Here is a 20157-nt window from a genome sequence, read left to right as displayed (position 1 = left end):
TTGAGGAACAGTAGAGCCCCATGGAACCCTGGTTGCTATTTGCGAATAACTGGTCTATGCATTAGCTAGGAAATTATATGCAACTTTTAATGCAAGTACAACAGAGGATTGCAATTAAAAAATATACTAAACACACTTCATAATAAACACAATGGCTGGCTATTTTTCTTGTGAAGGTCATTCTGTCAAATCATCAAAACAGGGTTATTACCGAGTTATTGCTATAAATATTTTTTTCACACCAAGTAAAACTGGAGTGGCTTAGGATAAAGAGGGGATACAGAAAACAGTGAGATCTTTTGGAAAATCATTTTCTTTTTACATACAATTGCAATAAAAAGTATGTGAACCCATTTGGAATGATATGGATTTCTGCACAAATTGGTCATAAAATGTGATCTTATCTTCATCTAAGTCACAACAAAAGACAATCACAGTCTGCCCAAACTAATAACACACAAAGAATTAAATGTTACCATGTTTTTATTGAACACACCATGTAAACATTCACAGTGAAGGTGGAAAAAGTATGTGAACCCCTAGACTAATTACATATCCAAGAGCTAATTGGAGTGAGGTGTCAGCCAACTGGAGTCCAATCAATGAGATGAGATTGGAGGTGTTGGTTACAGCTGCCCTATAAAAACACACACCAGTTCTGTGTTTGCTTTTCACAAGAAGCAGTGCCTGATGTGAATGATGCCTCGCACAAAAGAGCTCTCAGAAGACCTACGATTAAGACTTGTTGACTTGCATAAAGCTGGAAAGGGTTATATTATCCTTGAACCTTGAAGCAGGTAGGCTACAGCAGCAGAAGACCACAACGACTGCCACTCCTGTCAGCTAAGAACAGGAAACCAAGGCTACAATTCACACAGGCTCACCAAAATAGAAGATTGGAAAAACGTTGCCTCATCTGATGAGTCTTGATTTCAGCTGCGACTTTCAGACAGTAGGGTCAGAATTTAGCATAAACACAAAATCATGGATCCATCCTGCCTTCCTGTATCAATGGTTCAGGCTGGTGGTGGTGGTATAATGGTGTGGGGGACATTTCCTTGGCACACTTTGGACCCTTTAGTACCAATTGAGCATCGTTTACATGTCATGGCCTACCTGAGTGTTGTTGCTGACCACGTCCATCCCTTTATGACTACAGTGTACCCATCTTCTGATGGCTACTTCCAGAAGGATAATGCACCATGTCACAAAGATCAAATCATCTCATCACCATTTTCTTGAACATGACAATAAGGTCACTGTACTCCAATGGCCTCCACAGTCACCAGATCTCAATCCAATAGAGCACCTTTGGGATGTGGTGGAATGGGAGATTTGCATCATGAATGTGCAGCCAAATCTGCAGCAACTGCGTGATGCTATCATGCCATTGTGGACCAAAATCTCTGAGGAATGTTTCTTTGACCTTGTTGGATCTATGCCATGAATAATTAAGGTAGTTCTGAATGAAAAGGGGGGGGGGGGGTCCAACCCGTTACTAGCAAGGTGTACCTTATAAAGTGGCCAGTGAGTGTATATGATGTAGTCTGTCACTAGCATTAACACAACAGTCCCTGTTTTTTTTTTAGTCCCCCTTCTAGTACATCAAACACTATTCTCTCCAGACAGTGCTGCCGTCCAAATGTGCTTCTATTGCTTCTCCATAGATAGGACAGCCACCCTAACACAAGAAGTGCTAAGACATGAAGTGTGTTTCTGGGCAGATCATCAAGTAAAAATAAAATAGAAAACGAATGCAGCCACCACATTTAAGGATTGGTAAGCTGCAATATATTACCTTTTTGCTTTTGGGTTTAATACTTCTTTAACCCTTTCATGACTAAGCCTACAGTATTTCTGTGTTTACAAGTTAAAATCCGTATTATTTGCTAGAAAATTACTTAGAACCCCAAACATTATATATATATTTATATATTAGCAGAGAATCTAGAGAATAAAATGTCGATTGTTGCAATTATTTTATGTCACACGGTATTTGTGCAGCTGTGTTTTTTGGGAAAAGGACACTTTCATGAATTTTAAAAAAAATGAAACAGTAACGTTAGCCAAATTTTTTGGGATAATGTGAAAGATGATGTTACGCCGAGTAAATAGATACCAAACATGTCATGCTTTATTATTGCACGCACTCGTGGAATGGCAACAAGCGGCGGTACCTAAAAATCTCCATAGGCGACGCTCTGACGATCGCGGCAATACCTCACATGTGTGATTTCAACACTGTTTACATATGCGGGCGCGACTTCCGTATGCGTTTTATTTGCTGCGCAAGCTTATGGGGACGGGGGCGCTTTAAAAAAAAATGATTCTTTTTTCTTTTTATATTATTAAATTGTGTGTTTAAAAAAAAAAATGTGATCACTTTTATTGCTGTCACAAGGAATGTAAACATCCCTTGTGACAGTAATAGGCGGTGACAGGTACTCTTTATGGAGAGATCGGGGGTCTAAAAGATCCCAAATTCCTCCTTTGCACTTCAAAGTATTCAGATCGCCGAAAACTGCGATTCTGAATACTGTATATTTTTTTTAAATCCGGCGCCATTGGCAGCCGAGTAAACCGAAAGTGACGTTGTGACGTTGCTTCCATGTTTACAGTCAGGAGATTTGAACAAAGCCGTTTACAGCTTTGTTCCAGTCTGTGGCTAGGCACCGGAAGAGGCGGAACGTCGATCGGTCTCCCGGTGGGACGGGAGGCCCGGTCAGAGCAGCAGAGGCAGCAGGAGGGGGGGATGTCTGCAGCTGAGGGCATCATCCCGGAATAACCCCTGAAAGCCGAGGATGCACATCTGCGTACGCTCGGCAGCAAGGGGTTAAATGTTTGTTGGCTCTCACCTTGACACCACGTATAGTAGAACACAGTAGGGGTTTGCAAGGTTAATGGGATACAGAGATGCTCCTTGATGAGTTATGGCTGATCTGCAGTGATCCTATTGAACAAGCGTGAAGCAGCTTATTACCTGTATATATCTTTGCAATAGGTTTCTAATACCTTTTAACTGTGTGCAGAAACCAGCTACCAAACTGAGTAACAGTCATTGCAGAAGCACACCCACACAATGCCTGATGAGTGGTTATGTAATATTTCAGCTGTAAGATATAAATATCACTAGCACGCCAAAGTTTAAATGTACAGTGTGTTGTATGTTTGGAGATCTGGGGTGTGATCCCCAATTTACACCCAGTTTCCCAGGTGCATAGATCACACAAAAAACATTGATGGCATGACTTGTTTGTCCTGTTGTTAAAGGGGAGGTTCACCCTAAAAACGACTTTCTAGTATTACATTGGCCCCCCACATTACAATACAATTATGCCTATTATAGGGAAAGGTCACACAGCGGGGATCACAGCGGGACATCCCTGCTGTGTGAATGAATACACAAGACAAGACAAGCGAAGCGGGGGAGAGTGAGTGAGGGAGGGAAGCGATCCATCCAGGTGAGTCTCACGGACAGGCCTCATTGTGTTACTCTACATTAGATGATTTTCAGTGAGTTCCTTCCTTGCCTGGATTGTTGCTGGAACCATTGCATGCTCAGATATGTCCAATAAGTTCTTTAAATACATACTTAATTGGTCACAGTCAAGCTGGATTAATGGGTCACAGTCAAGCTGCTTTGATGGGGCACAGGGAGGCTGCGGTCACAGGCACGGAGAGGCTGCATTAACGGGCAGTAAGGCTGTGTTCATGGACACAGTGGGGCAGCAATGATGGGCACAGTGAGAGTGCATTGATGGGCATAGTGAGGCTGCATTCATTGGCACCGTGAAGCTGCATTGATGGGCACAGTGAGGCTGCATTCATGGGCCCTGTAAAGCTGCATTTCATGGGCACAGTGAGGCTGCATTCATGGGCACCATAAAGCTGCATTTCATGGGCACAGTGAGGTTGCATTCATGGGCACAGTGAGGCTGCATTCATTGGCACTGTAAAGCTGCATTTCATGGGCACAGTGAGGCTGCATTCATGGGCACCATAAAGCTGAATTTCATGGGCACAGTGAGGCTGCATTCATGGGAACAGTGAGGTTGCATTCATTGGCACTGTAAAGCTGCATTTGATGGGCAAAGTGAGGCTGCATTTGATAGGTACTGATATGCTTTATGTTAATATTGATATGCTTTATGTTAATATTATTAAAGTTGTTATTCATTTTTGGAACTTAATTTTGCTTTAAACATTTAACAGTGTAATTTCATATGATAATTTACAAGGGCGTGTTTAGGGGCGGACTTAGAGGTGGGGCAGGGGAGAGGTTGGGTGGGGCAACTGGTGGAGAGTAACTCTTAAGGCCTGGCTAGTGGCTCAGGACTTGAAATGTTGAGCCCTGTAGTTACCATCCCTTCCTCCTGTTCCATGAGGAGGTTGGCCCGTTCCTGGGCTGCTGGTACCACTGAGGGTTTAGTACAGCGAGCCAACCGCTGCCTGCCACTTGCTCTGTCTCTCCTTCCCCACACCACTCTCCACAATGTTCTCCCGGCGCTTTAGAGGTACTTCCGGGTACTTCAGGTGCTGCCCACTTCCTGTGAGGCGGTCGTGACCTTATCCAGAGCAAGGCTTGGAGCGCAGTGTTTCCTCTCCAATGCAAGATGGCTTTTCCCAGGAACTTTAGGAGGAAGAGAGCAGCTGGCGGCGGAGTTTTTTTGCACTTACGGCGATGGCAGCAAGAGCGCTGGTGCAGCCTTGAGGGCGACCCGTTAGAAGGACAATCCTGCAGGTTAGTTCAGCCCTCCCCAGCTTACCTAGAACCTGTCTCAACAGGGGACAACCCGACCCTTCCCTGGTATTTGCTCTCCAACAAAACAAACATGCTACTGTATTCGGGAGGAACACAATCAATACTGGGGAGCAAGGGGAAGGGTGGGGACTTATAACAAGCAGCCAACTGATTGTGTTTCCTGTGGGGAGGAGCACTCTCTCTCAGGTGTGCCGTCCTGGAAGGGGATAAAAGAAATATAAGGCCTAAGGCCAGCCCTGGGAAGGGCCATACATGTAGTATATAATAGAGAGACAACCTGGAACTAACTGTGTGGGGTGAAAGAGAATGCAAAATCAGAATAACTTGATTCCCCCCCCCCCTAATTCAGGGGTAGGCAACCTGGGGCCCCCCAGCTGTTGCAGAACTACAGTAAACTACAGTAATTGTAACTGCCAGCCTTGCAATGCTTCATGGGAAATGTAGTTACACATCAGCTGGAGGGCACCAGGTTAACTACCCCTGCCCTAATTCAATGCCACAGATACAGAAAACTTCCAATGATGGGCCAAGTCAAGCCAGTGCACCACCACAGCAAACTATTTGCACTGCTCTTTTAAAGTTCATATATATATATATATATATATATATATATATAACACACACACACACATACACTGTAATGCTTGGGGGTTGTTAGCTTAAGTGTAGCTAGGGCCGTCATCAGGAATTATGGGGCCCCTTACACAGCTTCAGGCATGGGCCCCCTGGAGCAGAGAACTGGGGGGTGCTGCCGCCTCAAATTGAGAAGCAGGGGGTGCCGCCGCTAATTGAGAAGCGGGGGGGTCCTGCTGCCACAAATTGAGATTGGGGGGCATTGGGTGCTGACGAACAAAAATAATATAAAAAGGGGGGTTGCCCTGGGGACCTTTGGGCCCCTTGCAAAAAAAGGGGGGGGTAGTCATCCGGGACACCTCTGGGCCTCTTACAGGTCTACTGCCTGTACCCCCCTGATGGCGGCCCTGAGTGTAGCACACGCTAGCGAGAACAGTCCCACACAAATGTTTCCTTTTGAGGGCTTGCTGGCCCACTTTTATTAAAGAAAATCAAACAAAGTTCCAGAAATGAAAACAAAAGTTGTTTCCCTCGCAGGGGGTTTTCACCATCAACATTAAATGATAGTATGTTCAGCCTCCTGGCTCACACCTGCAAAAGTGCAAATGAAAATACCGAGCCACCTGGCTCTCTTCAGCAGCAGCACCACTGCTCAGGCTCCCGCATGGAGCCCTCCACTCCTGTCAGCAACCGCAGACTCAGGTCTCTGGGTTTCACAGTGCATCCCGCACTCTCTAGCTACTCCAGTGCACACTCCGAGTTCTCCCTTGCAAGCCTGGACTCCTCGGGAGGGTGGAGCCCAGAACCATGGTCAGGTATCTACAAATAGGCCAGCACACACCTGGCCAGTCAGTGTGCTGGTGAATCTCAAAATCTGGACCCAGGACTGGGGATTTCATCCCACCCGGATCTCTAAGAAATCCCCGGGCTCCAGGTCCCAAAGTGGATTTTATTAAATAATGAGGAAACTGAAACGCCAGTTTCCTCTGTACATTATACGCTCCCTGGAGCCCCTCAACCGGTCCAGTTGAGAATTCTGGGTCACTACACTTTTGGGGTACCACACTACCACAATATATATATATATATATATAAAAAATATTTATTATATACAAATTCGACTCTAAGGAACAACAGGCCACTGAGGCACCGGATTACTAGTCAGACTGATATGCTGCGTGTTTGGGGAGGTGCTCTGCCTGGGTCTTCTGCAGCATTTTGAAAGAAGCCGAAAGACTGTCTGCTTTGATGTGCATGATGCTTCTGTGATTTTTTTTTTTCAATATTCTCCTCTTACATATCATCTTCAGAGTCAGACAGATCTTCATCTTATAACTGTGGCAATGTGTATTTTCTTATGGCGCGGGAATACTCCTTTGCCTTCTTAACCAGTTCTTGAATATTCTTATCCACCACATCAACAAGGGTTTTCACAGACTGCAGGGTTGACAAAAAAGCAGCTGCTGCAAACACTGGTGAGAACATTTCATCAGTTACTTGTGTCCGTTCCAACATCCTATGGAAATATTTTTATACGAGATACAAATAAAGTGGAAAAATAATAAAGATACACCAGACAGCCCAAGATCATTCATCTCATATCCATTTGATAATTGACTGTAGTGTCATCATGTTAAAGAATTAAAAATGTCTCACCACAGTTTAGGACTTTCTGTCATGGGGGAGTCCTCCTCAATAGAGCTTGGTGGTTCTTCTTCTGCTGATGTGGTGGTTTGTTTAAATGCTGCCACTATATTACTCCTATTGTCTGTTATAATAACTCTAAGGCCGCGTACACACCATTGGTCCAAACCGATGAAAACGGACCGAAGTTCAGTTTCATTGGTCCAAACCATCCGTGTGTACGCTCCATCTGTCTTTTGTCCTTCAGACAAAAGTTAGAGAACTTGCTTTAAAATCGAACCGATGGACCGCTGACCGATAGGTCCAAACCGATGGTTAGTACACAAAAGCATCGGTTCAAAACTCGCACATGCTCAGAATCAAGTCGACGCATGCTTGGAAGCATTGAACTTCGTTTTTTTCAGCACGTCGTGTGTTTTACGTCACCGCGTTCTGACCTGATCGTTTTTTGGAACGATGGTGTGTACGCACATCAGTTGGTCAGGCCACTCCATCGGATGGATCGACTGTGTGTACGTGGCCCAAGGATCTTCCTCCTTGGTATGTCCCACTCATGCAAGCATTTGTCCACATAGTGATTTAATTAACTGTTTAGTGTGTGGGTGGGCTTGGGGCTACTTGTTCAAGGGAGAAATATATATATATATATATATATATATATATATATACACACATACATACATACATACATACATACACACACACACACACACACACAAAAAAAATGTTCAAATTTATTTTGTTTAAATCAACAACAGAAAAGTAGCATGCACTTATAGTAAGGAATGAAGCTGTGACTAAAAGAAAAAAAAAAGCTATATTTTTGTAACGAAACTTAGTTTTACAGAGTAAAGACGTTATATAAAATGGATAAATCTGTGTCTGTTTAGTTTGTTCAAACCATAAATAACAACATGTCAGGTGTGTTTTTTATTTTTACTCCAGTCGTGTATAATGAGTTTTGAAATTCTGAAGAAATGCTTAAAATAACACATTACAATTTAACTAAACACAATGGATTTTATTCAACTAAAATGTACTGGAGATTTAGTCAACGAAATAAGACTAAAACAATTGCAGAACACTAAAAAAAAATGTATATATATATATATATATATATATATATATATATATATATATATATATATATATATATATATATATATATATATATATCTCTAAAACTAAAATGCCATTTTAGTCAAAAGACTAAAACAAAATTGAAATTTGCTGCCAAAACACTGAGATACATAAGGCTATGATTACAGTAGAAGAGTCAGATAAAAGAGGTATAAGCCATATTTTCTTTTTTGAATAGAGTAACAAGCATTTTCTTGATAAAACAAGTAGTTCATTGACGTCTTGCCCCAGTGTTCTCTTTAATGACACGCTATAGTTTGAACTATTGTAGTATAGTAACTATTTTTGCTAATATAGAATTAAAAAGCACATTGTTGTAGAATCTTGCATTCAGAGTAACTCTGTTCAGTTTCCTTTCCTAATACAAGGACATTTAATGCCAGCTATCTGAAACTGCCATACACCTTCATATCTGGATGTTTCTTAAGAAGTCCTCATCGTCATACGCAGATATTGTTGGCACTGTTTTTGGGATAACACGTGGCTTATGAAGACTTTGTCCTCTTTCAATATCATAGGGTGTCAACTTTCCTCCTTTCAGCAGAGTGTACAGAAAATAATGGAAGTCCCTTCCATAGGTGTCACATGACACAGACCAGTCATATTTTAGTTGTGCATAGTGTCGGGTGCGAAAATGAGGAGGGGAGAATGTGACCGAGATGAAGCATCCACTGGGGGTGAGAACCCGACTAACCTGAGAGAGAAAAATCAGAACATTTAGGTGAATAACCATACAAAATAGACATCAAAAATTTGGAAATAAACCACATCAAAAGTTACTAATGAGACAAAATGTTAATGAAAAACAAGAAAAATCATAACAAACACTGCCAACATAAAACAAATACAGGTGTCACAACAGTATGGCACGCGGTGGAGAAGGAAAAGCATTTGTGTCTGTCCAACTAAAAAGATGCCTCCAGGCAGCAGTTTCCATGACAACCTAAGCCGACAACACTGACTGTTTCTATGGAAACTTATACAGCCACAGTTTTCTGAGTACTAGGAGCCCCACCCTCGCTTAGTGAAAAGGTCACAGGTCATTACCACAAGTTGAAAATATAACGACACACTAAGTGCTGTAAGGTCTTAAAGTAGCCTTCTAAAATCAGTGTATTTAAACTTTACAATGGCAAATAGAATTATATACCTGCATATGCCAACTGCTAGTCAGGCTCAATGGCCATCATTACACCTCTATTGTAAATTTGTCAGTCATGCAAATAGTGAATGCACACATAAGAGCAGCAACATTTCATGGCCCTAAAAGCACAAAGAGTACTTCACAAAGCAACATGGATCCCTCCAAAAGAAATTAATTACTTTTCTATACACACACACACAAGCTGCATTAAAACAATGTACACAAACAAAGCTCAACTGTTCTTTCAATAAATTAAATATAAAATGTTTAATACTAAGAGATTATATATATATATATATATATATAATCTCCCCCAACAGGAGGAACCAAGGCCTGCTAGTTTAATTTTTTACATTTATAGTACAAGAGTTACACAAAACACAACTTCTATTATATCAAAACAAAACAGATTCATTGCAAGTGTCGTGCTTGTATAATAAAGATATCATTGTGGGGGAGATTTACTAAAACTGGAGCACTTGGAATCTGGTGCAGCTGTGCAAGGTAGCCAATCAGCTTCTAACCTTAGCTTGTTCAGTTAAGCTTTGGCAATAAAACCTGGAAACTGATGATTTCTATGCAGAAGTGAGCCTGATTTTGGACTCTCCAGCTTTAGTAAATAAACCCCTGTGTGTTAAAACACCGGAACTGGAGATCTAGATATGAGAGAGAGCGCGAGCGTGGTATAAAGACATCAAATGAGAGAGAATAATATTAGGAGATACACTGAGATTTTGGCAGCCAAAACATATCAGCTGAAAATTGTGTTTTCGGCAGTGTGCAGAGAAAAATGTGCCAATAAGGTTAGTGATTTTTGCCATGATTTTACTGTGCTCATGGTGCATTTTTCATAGGTCATGTGGCTCAAAGATGTAACTTGTGCGTTATTGATACGTTCTAGCTGCATGACAACGGGGAGGTGCATTTTTTTAAGTGACCTAAAATGCAGCAAGATTTTTAATCCCATGATGAGGAAACGCAATGGAACAGTGTGAAGACATACATAGAATTTAAAAAAAGGGATGCATTTTTCTTAAATGCTAACAAAAAGGTGCCGATAATTGCCAAAAATAAAATATTCATTTAAAATTCATGATATTAATTAAAATGTTGAACATAATACAATTATATAGTAAAACAATAAAATAAAATATTTATAATTTATTTTTTACTATACAATAATAATGAGAATCAACAAATTGTCTTTAGCAAAGGTTACAGCAGACCTGTTACAATACTTACCATGAATTGTACTTCAGACTGCATGAAGAATAATGTAAACATTTTAAAATCAAGCAGCGCTTTGCGACATACTGGCCAACAAAACAAATAGGAGTATGAAAACTGCAGGATGAGCTTTAACATGTATTTTCTGTATAAAAGTTAAACAGAGAGAAAAAAAAAAAGAAGATGCTGCTCTGCATTGTCAAACAAACAGCACCACCTAGTGCACAAAACAAGAAAGAATGAAAGACAAAAAGAAGGCAAAAACAAATCAAAAATGTAATCCAGTTATTTGTTCATTAAAAAGAAAATACTATAATGCTTCATACACACGATCAGTTTTTCCGACAGGAAAACCACGTTTTTTTCCCAGCAGGAAAATGGCTGAAATTTGTCGTGCATACACACGGTCACTCAAATCTTGGCAGAAATTCCGAACGTCAAGAACGCGGTGACGTACAACGCATACGACGAGCCGAGATCAATGAAGTTCAATAGGCAGTTCGGCTCTTCTGGCCCCTGGACGAAGTAAGTTATTACGAAATGGATGTAGGGCGGAGTGGCGTACTGACGTCACCTCGAGCTCCATAAGATTCCCCAGTAGGACAGGTGTCTGTGTACCGGCCGGCACAGCAGACTTTAAGGCCTATTTGATCTGCAACATTGTAAGTGTATTACCAAACCCTTTTAATAAAATTCTTTATACGTTTAATGCACAATGTGGAGCATCTATTATTTTTCATATATCGGGTACATCTGCTGATGATTCATGTCCGCCATTGGATGAGAGTTACTGCTTAAGAATCGGATTTGTTTTGGCTGTTTTTCTGGAGTGAGAATCTTGATTACATGCACATAGTGATCCTCTGTCATAGGGGATCATAGCAAGCTGGTAAGAAGTAATTTCTGCCGATTGGTGGAGGATTCATCACGTTTTTGGACACGATAGTTACCAACTTATGGACTTTTTGCACTGAGCACTGGTGTTCATTAATATCAATTATTTATGGACGTTATATTTTTTAGGGAATTTTTGAATCATATTTATTGGTCATTATCAATTTTATTATTTTTAATCTGTTTATTTCTCACAGGATTATTCACGTTTAAGGCAATTAATTAATTTATGTCAACTGATACAAGTTGGTGTTATTTATTGTTTTATTACTAGCCTGGTTTGGGGTATATATATTTTTTGGTGATTTATTTTTCCAAACTTTATTATTTTACACCATATGGTTAGGGGGTCAGCGCGATTTATTTTTCTTTCCAGTTCAGCTCTTCCGCTTGATTCGGAGCATGCACGTTTTTTTGCGTGTTGTAATTGCATACAGACAAAAGCGATTTGCGATAGGAATTTTTCCTGTCACGAAAATTGAGATCCTGCTCTCAATCTTTTCTTGGCAGGAAAAGTGTGATGGAGCATACACACAGTCGGCTTTCCTGACAAAAACCTCACATAGCACTTTTCCTGGCAGGAAAACTGATCGTGTGTACGAGGCATTAGTCTAAGGCTCCATTCACATCTCTGCGTCCTGAATCATGGGCAGAATCACCGCGATTTGTAATAGCGGCAAAACGTGGGACGCCGTGCGTTCCGTCACCCAAAAGAAACACAGGAGCTTCTTTTGGGCGACGGGGCATCCCGCAATTCTATTTGCATGTTTTTACTGCAAGTGTCGCCCCCATACGCCTAGATGTGAGCGGAGCCCAACACTGGGAGCCAGGCATCTGGAGGATAAGCAGAGTGATGACAACAACTGGGTGATGCTCCTTATCTGATACTTTTTCTTTTTAATAAGAATCATTTTACCAGGAAAACAATGTTAGAACTCATACATTAACACGCATTACATAGAATTTACCAGATGAAAAGGAAATAATGGTAAAGACTGTTAGCGTTTCTAAAAAAAGGTAAAATTAAATCCAAAAAATAAAATAAAAATACAAAACCCACACACCAACCATGATTATAGTTACCTGCTCTGTGCATTGGTTTTGCACAGAGCAGCCCCGATCCCTTCTCTTCTCGGGTCCCCGGCTGACACTCCTACAGCGGCTCCTACCCCTCCAAGTGAGTGTGTGCACTTATGCATGCTCTTTCCTGAGCGGCATCAGCCCCAGCCCCAGCCCCGCCCCCTAACTTGCTGTGATTGACAGCAGCAGGAGACAATGGCTAGCGCTGCTGCCTCTTCGTCCAATGAGGGGGAGAAAGAGGGAGAGGAACGCTGCTCTTGGGCGCTGGGAGGGGAATCTGCTTGCAGAAGGTTTTTTACCTTAGTGCATGGAGTCAGTATTCTCTCCTGTTGAGACCAAGTCCACTGAACTGTAGCCACCTCCAAACCAGTCCAACTGGACAGACTGGCATCAGTGGTTATCTTCTATATCACTTGAAGGAAGAAATTTCCCCTTCTCCAGATTCTAAACAATCAACCATCAATTCGAGTTCTGCAATACTCCGGGGACAGAGCCCTTGGGCAATCCAAGGCTTGGACCTTCATGTTCCAGACAGAGAATGATCCTCTACAAAAGTGCTGGAGTAGAGCTGCACTTCTTCAACACAGATATCATTTCCTCCTGCAGAGATGTATCGAAAGGATACCCTTTTGCTTTCTACATTTTGCTTCAAATCTATAACCGACTGCTCCCTGAGCAAGATTATTGAGGTATCCAGAGATGGACACCGCCTGCATCTTCAGCAAGTTCAGAACCTGGAATAAGAGCTTTGTGAACTCTTGGGGGGGGGGGGGGGGGGGGGGTGGCGTGGCCAGCTCAAAGAGCAATGTCACAAAACAAAGATGGGGACTTTCTACTGCAAATTGCAGAAACCTGAGCCTAGAAAAAACTGGCACGTGAAGATATACGTCATTGATGACTATGGACACCCAAAATCTACCTCTTGCAGAGAGGCCATCACTGATCGGACCAACCTCATCTGAACAGAAGGAAGGATGTTTAGAAAATCGTCTAATGCATTAAGATCCAAATAGACCTCATGTCACAGTTTAGTTTTGGGGCCGCTACCAGTTGAGTGTTTGCAATAATGAGCTCACAACTTCTGCTCCAAGAGCCAATGCAAGGCAAAAGGCTGAAGACTCTGTGGCGGACCTTGAAGGTCAAGAAGCGTACTTAACCTACCGGGTTTCTGCTGGCTAAAGACGGATTGAACCACCTCAGAGACTGCCCCAAGATCTTCTGGCCCAAGGTACTCTCAAAACACAGCTCACAGCACCTGGTATTCCCAGGTGTCTGCCATCAAAGCACTATAGAGGCTCGATCCTGCTTAGGCTCCGAGATCAGCCAAGATCACATGTGTTTAGGGTGATGTGGCTGCAGTCCATTGCATCTCTGATAAACTGGAATGACATTTTAATGCATCAAAAATAACTGCAATGACAGACACCAAAGTTATGTGACACTTTGTGTTGGTCCACCTGTGAACAAAAACCATTTGGCCCGCGAGATAGTACTTCCTCCAATCAGGCAAAGCCAGTCCCCAGGGTTCCTGAAGCACCTTAAGCCCTATACGCGGCATTTTGGGGGCCCAAAGAAAGGAACTAGTAATGCCATCCAGTTGTTTAAAAAAGGACTTAGGGATTCTCACTGGAGCGTGCTGCAGGAAGTACAAAATCACCGGGAGAATTTTCATCTTCAGCAGGCTTATTCTTCCTATCAGGGAGAGCGGAAGTTTCTGCCATGCCTGAGCCTTCTGCCTAAAGAAGGATAACAGGGGGACCAGGTTAAGGGCCAAATAGTCTGCACTGTTGGCCGTGACCTTGACCCCAAGGTAAGTGATCGATGAAACCCATTGCAAGGGTAGGGCCGGATCCGCCCCCCCCTGGCAGAAATAAGGACATTTAAAAGACAGTTTGTTATTTTCATGTATGGGTTTGGCTCCCTCTAGTGCACGCTGGACACTGAGTGTTTTTTTTTCCCCCTGTGAGAATGACCAGAGCAATGCATTATGGAACATGTAGTCTGGATGAGGAAGTGACACTGTTGGACGGGCCAAGCTAGACCACAGGACACAGAATGCAATGCGCACAGAACAGCCTGCTGGGAGAGGAAATAAAAAGGCGGGGGTGGCAGGATTTCGCTCTCTGGACGCCATCCTAAACCTGCCAGCAGGAGGTCTGTGTGACGGGGAGTGAGAGTCTGCGGCCTACACAGCAGAGAGCCGGATAGACAGCCTCAGAGGGACCTCATAGGACAGCACTGCTATTCCAGCAAAGCGGTTCGGCCTGCGCTCCGGCTTGTCTGGATACACCTGCATTCCAGTCCACCGGGAGTTGCAGCGCGGCGGCGCCATTTTCACAGGACACAGACACAAGGGAATTCCGGCTGGAATACTTCATTCATCTGATGTCCGTAGTGATGAGGGGGCACAGCCCATCCTGATAGTGATAACAGTATTGCTGAGTAGTTATTCTACAGACTGGCTGGTGACACTTGTAGTTCCACGGATGTGAATCAACTTCTTCACAGACCTCACATAACAGGCACTTGGGGGCTATTCTTCCCCATTGCACTCTAAAGTCAGTACTGTAATTAACTCCTTACTACAATTAAAGAGGAACATACATGTGGTAATACTTTTTCAAACAAAACATCAATTAGTCCATCTTCCTTTTTTTACTTTTTATGTCTTCTCCTTAATTTGGATTACAAATTACACTGCAGTATAAACTACAGGCTAGCTGAAGATATCTGGAATTGAAAGAACATTCATCATGTTGTGTACCACTGCTTTGCATTCCTATTGCTAAATCATTGAACTACAACCTAGGGGGAGACAATCTGTAGGACATTGCCCAAGTTACATTGTGGTTATTGAATGCACATGTCTATCACTGATTGATGGTCAGTGTGCTGAGGCCTCAGAGGAAAGGTATCCAATAAGTATGTTAAGGGTGGTGGACATTTGTTTCTCTGTATTCCTGTTCACATAGGTCTTGTAGAGGATTTGAAGAGGATTTGTGTTGCACACCTTTGTATAGCAGTTATGAGAAATACTTTCTGTCAAACTTAAGTTGCGTTTTACTCATGCCATTATTTGTGTCCATTTTTCATCTTAGTAAACATATCTGAGTGGTTCAGTGATTCTGTGCAAGTTTCTCATTACTAATGGAACATTGCAGGATGGAACCCAGGGTGTCAGAGGTAAGAGAGGATTTGCAGAGTCGAGGTAACCAGTAGGGTATAGAGTCTATTAGCAGGCTTCACTGGGGTACCGCTACACATATGTGAAAAAATGTAAAAATAGAATTGCTCCAGAGGGAAAGTGATTAAGGTAAATATTACGTTCTTACCTCACTCAGCACTTCATCTACCAAGTTAACAGTTGCTGGGGTAATGTTCCAAGGGTCTTTCTCATCCACCATCATTGAATCCAAAGTTCCTTTCTCAATAACCAGGTCAAAGCTTTCGTCAGGAAACTGAAGCTGTCGAGCATCCATCACCATCCAGCTTATTTCAGGAATGTCAGCATTTCTCTCTGTCATTTCCTTTATGCAAATTGGTGAGTAATCAATACTGATAATGGGGCTCACACCTTCTGCATACAGATCAGCGCTCAGTGAACTGGTCCCACATCCTGTGAAAATGAAATTAAACATTTAATATAAATTGGAACAAAATATAATGTAAACAAATGACCTGATATTTTTTACTTTAACAGTCATCCTAGAACAGTGTTTCTCAACTCCAGTCCTCAAAGCGCCACAACAGGTCATGATTTCCATTATTTTGCACAGGTGATTTAATCAGTTTCACGGCCTTAGTAATTACCACAGCCGTTTGATCTGAGAAAAAATCCTGAAAACATGACCTATTGGGGCACCTTGAGGCCTGGAGTTGAGAAACACTGCCCTAGAAAATAAAAAAGGTCAGGCACTGTGCTGGTAAGCCTAGTAAGACTTTCATCATCCATGCAGCTTAGATCCCTAATAAGTAGAACCACATTTTCAAATGTATTTTGCTACTCTGGCATGGGCCCATGGATAGACAAATTGAGACTGCATTCTACAAAGAGTATGCAGTTCAATGCATCCACTTGACCTCTGGAAGATTCACCTGCACTGCTGTACCCCAATAAAATGCATATCATTTTTTCCCCACAAACAGAGCTCTCTTTTTTGATCACCACTGTGCTTATATTTTGCGCTATAGACACAAAAAAGACTGACAATTTTAAATTTAAAAAAAAGCTTTTACTTTCTGTGATAAAACACATCCCATAAATTTATTTTAAAAAGTCAAATTTCTTGATAAATTTAGGCCAATATGTATTACACCAGGGTTTGACAAATTTGCTTGGAATCTAGGAGCCAGCTAAAAAAGTTAGGAGCCAGAAAATGCACCCCGTCCTGACGAGCTTGCACGCAGAAGCGAACACATACGCGAGTAGCGCCCGCATATGTAAACAGTATTCAAACCACACATGAGGTATCACCCCGATCGTTATAGGCCGCGGCCTCAATTACCGGCGGGTGCGGGCTCCAGGTCACAATTTCTTGTCGCCAATGCGACCTGGCGCCCGGATATTGTTGACCCCTGTATTACACTACAAATTTAAATCCCAAATAAGTGTATATTGATTGATTAGCGCAAAAGTTATAGCGTCTACAAACTATGGTATATATACTGGAATTTGTATACTAGTAATGGTGGCAATCAGCGACTTATATCGGGTCTGCAATATTGTGGTGCACATTCTGACACTAACTTACACTTTGTGGGAATCAGTAACACTAACAGTTATCGGTGCTAAAAATATGCACTGTCACTGTACTAATGACACTGGCTAGGAAGGGGTTAAACATCAGGGGCGAACAAAGGGTTAAATGTGTACCTAGCCAGTGTTTGTGTGTACTGTGTGTGGTGCTCTTACTCAGGGATGGGATGGATTTTATTTCCTGCTTGGAGAAGGAAAGAAAAGCTATCACTTCCCCACGTCAGGAGGAAGCTCTGCCTTGTTTCCGATTTCAAAACGCTCTTCTAAAAAGCCTAGTTCACACTGGTGTGTTAGAGGAATCGCAAGTGATACAGACAGGAATTGCACCACATTCCTATATAAATCACATGCAATCCTGCAGCACTGCAATTTGAGCTCATTCATTTTGTATGGCTCAAATTGCACCGCATCTGCACCCTGGTGTCACTGCTTCCCGAAAAATCCCGAATGTACACTGCAATATTGCAGTCCCGCTATAAGTCGCTGATACCACTTGTAAAATAAACAAATACAAATATCCTATAGTTTGTAAATGCTATAACTTTTGCACAAACCAATCAATAGACTGCAGTCACACATGATCACGGGTGGAATCGCCATGATTTCAAATGGCTGCAAGACATGGGACATGTTTGCAATGCCATCAATTCGAATGGCATCCCAATCTCGCCGCGTTGCAATTAATGGCCAATTGCAGTCACCCAAAAGAAGCTCATGTTCCTTTTTGAGTGACAAGCATTGAGCGTTGCGAAGGTAGGATTGCCATCTGTCCAGGAATTCACTCGAACAGTCTGGGTTTCAGCCCACCTGAAACCCAGACACATTTTCAGACAGGAATGTGGCTCGGAACAGGGCTTAAAAAGAGGGAGACGGGGCACTATGTGCACTGAATTACTATTCTCTTTGGAGTACCCACAGGTGTCCCAGGTATGTTACAATCCTAAAGAGCAGTGGTCTGCATACTGCGGCCGTTAGGACACTATTTTACTCATGACACCAAAGACGGGCACAATTTCTCCCAACGACGGGGCACAATTCCTCCCAACGACGGGGCACAATTCCTCCCAACGACAGGGGCACAATTCCTCCCAACGATGGGGGCACAATTCCTCCCAACGACGGGGGCACAATTCCTCCCAACGACGGGCCACAATTCCTCCCAACGACGGGCCACAATTCCTCCCAACGACGGGGCACAATTCCTCCCAACGACGGGGGCACAATTCCTCCCAACGACAGGGCACAATTCCTCCCAACGACGGGCCACAATTCCTCCCAACGACGGGGCACAATTCCTCCCAACGACGGGGGCACAATTCCTCCCAACGACGGGCCACAATTCCTCCCAACGACGGGGCACAATTCCTCCCAACGACGGGCCACAATTCCTCCCAACGACGGGGCACAATTCCTCCCAACGACGGGGGCACAATTCCTCCCAACGACGGGCCACAATTCCTCCCAACGACGGGCCACAATTCCTCCCAACGACGGGGCACAATTCCTCCCAACGACGGGGGCACAATTCCTCCCAACGACAGGGCACAATTCCTCCCAACGACGGGCCACAATTCCTCCCAACGACGGGGCACAATTCCTCCCAACGACGGGGGCACAATTCCTCCCAACGACGGGCCACAATTCCTCCCAACGACGGGGCACAATTCCTCCCAACGACGGGCCACAATTCCTCCCAACGACGGGGCACAATTCCTCCCAACGACGGGGGCACAATTCCTCCCAACGACGGGCCACAATTCCTCCCAACGACGGGGCACAATTCCTCCCAACGACGGGGGCACAATTCCTCCCAACGACAGGGCACAATTCCTCCCAACGACAGGGGCACAATTCCTCCCAACGACAGGGCACAATTCCTCCCAACGACAGGGGCACAATTCCTCCCAACGACAGGGGCACAATTCCTCCCAACGACAGGGCACAATTCCTCCCAACGACAGGGGCACAATTCCTCCCAACGACGGGCCACAATTCTTCTCACTGACAGCAAAGATGGAGCATTGGTTACTCCCACTGATCCCTGGACATTTTGCACTGCCGATCACCCTAGTCTGGCCCCCCAAAGCTCCGAAAGACTGTACTCTGGCCCTTTGTTTAGAAAGTTTGGAGACTTCTGCTATGGAGTAAACTTTAAAAAATAAAATAAAAAAAAAAGAAGAAGAGGACCGCGCGTCGCTAAAGTGTTTGGCTTGAAGAAAAAGTGGCAATCCTACGCGATTTGCATCCCGCGTTTTACAGCCATTTTACATCATGGGGCAGAATACAAACAATTTTGCCCACATGTGAATGCAGTGCTGTATAATCGCAAAAATAAAATGGGCTAAAGGGGAGGGGGGGGGGTAAATCTTCTGGAGTTGAAGAGGTTAATATAAAAGGCACCTGTGCGATTTGTCATTTTAGCAGAGCGCTTTGAAATCACAGGCAGAATTGTGGTGATTTAAATGAAATGCAGCCTCAGACTTCTCTCACTTCCTATTGCATCTTTGGCCCAGGAAATGAAATCTTCCCAACATGCCAATGCCACCCAGAAGAAGTTGAATAGACTATGAATGGAGGTGAATACAAGCCCTCCCCCCAGTAGTACAGAGCATGTATACCCAACACCAGTGCTCGCAGGCCGCTCCTCAGTTGTCTCCTGACTAGGTGAGCGAAGTCCTCATATGGACCGAACCACTCATGTCCTCCAGCCTCAGGCAGCGCCCTCTCTCGCTCATAGCGGGTATCCCAGTACCCCGACTCCTTGTACATGTCGGACACGTGCAGCTTCCGCCGGTCTACACGCCCTCTCCGGTGACGTAGGCGGAGGGCGGGGCCAGGGTTTGTACACCGGACTGGCCGGAGACAGCTGTGCCGTGTATACACGTGGAACACCTAAAGGCACAGCACACGTCATTATACCGGGACCGGCTTATCCCC

At 43.6% G+C, this 20157-nt stretch overlaps 1 protein-coding gene across 1 annotated transcript; it reads right to left on the bottom strand.

Moving 5' to 3' along the window:
* Nucleotides 1-8157: 8157 nt before the first annotated feature.
* EEF1AKMT4 (EEF1A lysine methyltransferase 4) lies at nucleotides 8158-20098 on the bottom strand. The gene is made up of 3 exons (XM_040349767.1): nucleotides 19839-20098; nucleotides 15797-16080; nucleotides 8158-8813 (listed from the first exon to the last, which is right to left on the bottom strand). Exons 1-3 carry the CDS (start codon nucleotides 19987-19989, stop codon nucleotides 8526-8528), a joined length of 723 nt encoding a protein of 240 aa, XP_040205701.1. The 5' UTR covers nucleotides 19990-20098; the 3' UTR covers nucleotides 8158-8525.
* Nucleotides 20099-20157: the final 59 nt, after the last annotated feature.

This window comes from Rana temporaria, chromosome 4 (genome assembly GCF_905171775.1).
Source record: "Rana temporaria chromosome 4, aRanTem1.1, whole genome shotgun sequence".
Taxonomy (NCBI): Eukaryota; Metazoa; Chordata; class Amphibia; order Anura; family Ranidae; genus Rana; species Rana temporaria.
Note: the sequence above shows the minus strand (reverse complement) of the source record. Positions and strands in the feature narration are given on the sequence as shown.

Coding starts and splice junctions, on each gene's coding strand:
- EEF1AKMT4 (XM_040349767.1), bottom strand. CDS start 19,989: ATGTACAAGGAGTCGGGGTACTGGGATACCCGCTATGAGCGAGAGAGG. Junction 16,081..19,838: donor CCTGCGAGCACTGGTGTTGG/GTATACATGCTC, acceptor TCATTTTCACAG/GATGTGGGACCAGTTCACTG. Junction 8,814..15,796: donor TAGATGAAGTGCTGAGTGAG/GTAAGAACGTAA, acceptor TTTCTCTCTCAG/GTTAGTCGGGTTCTCACCCC.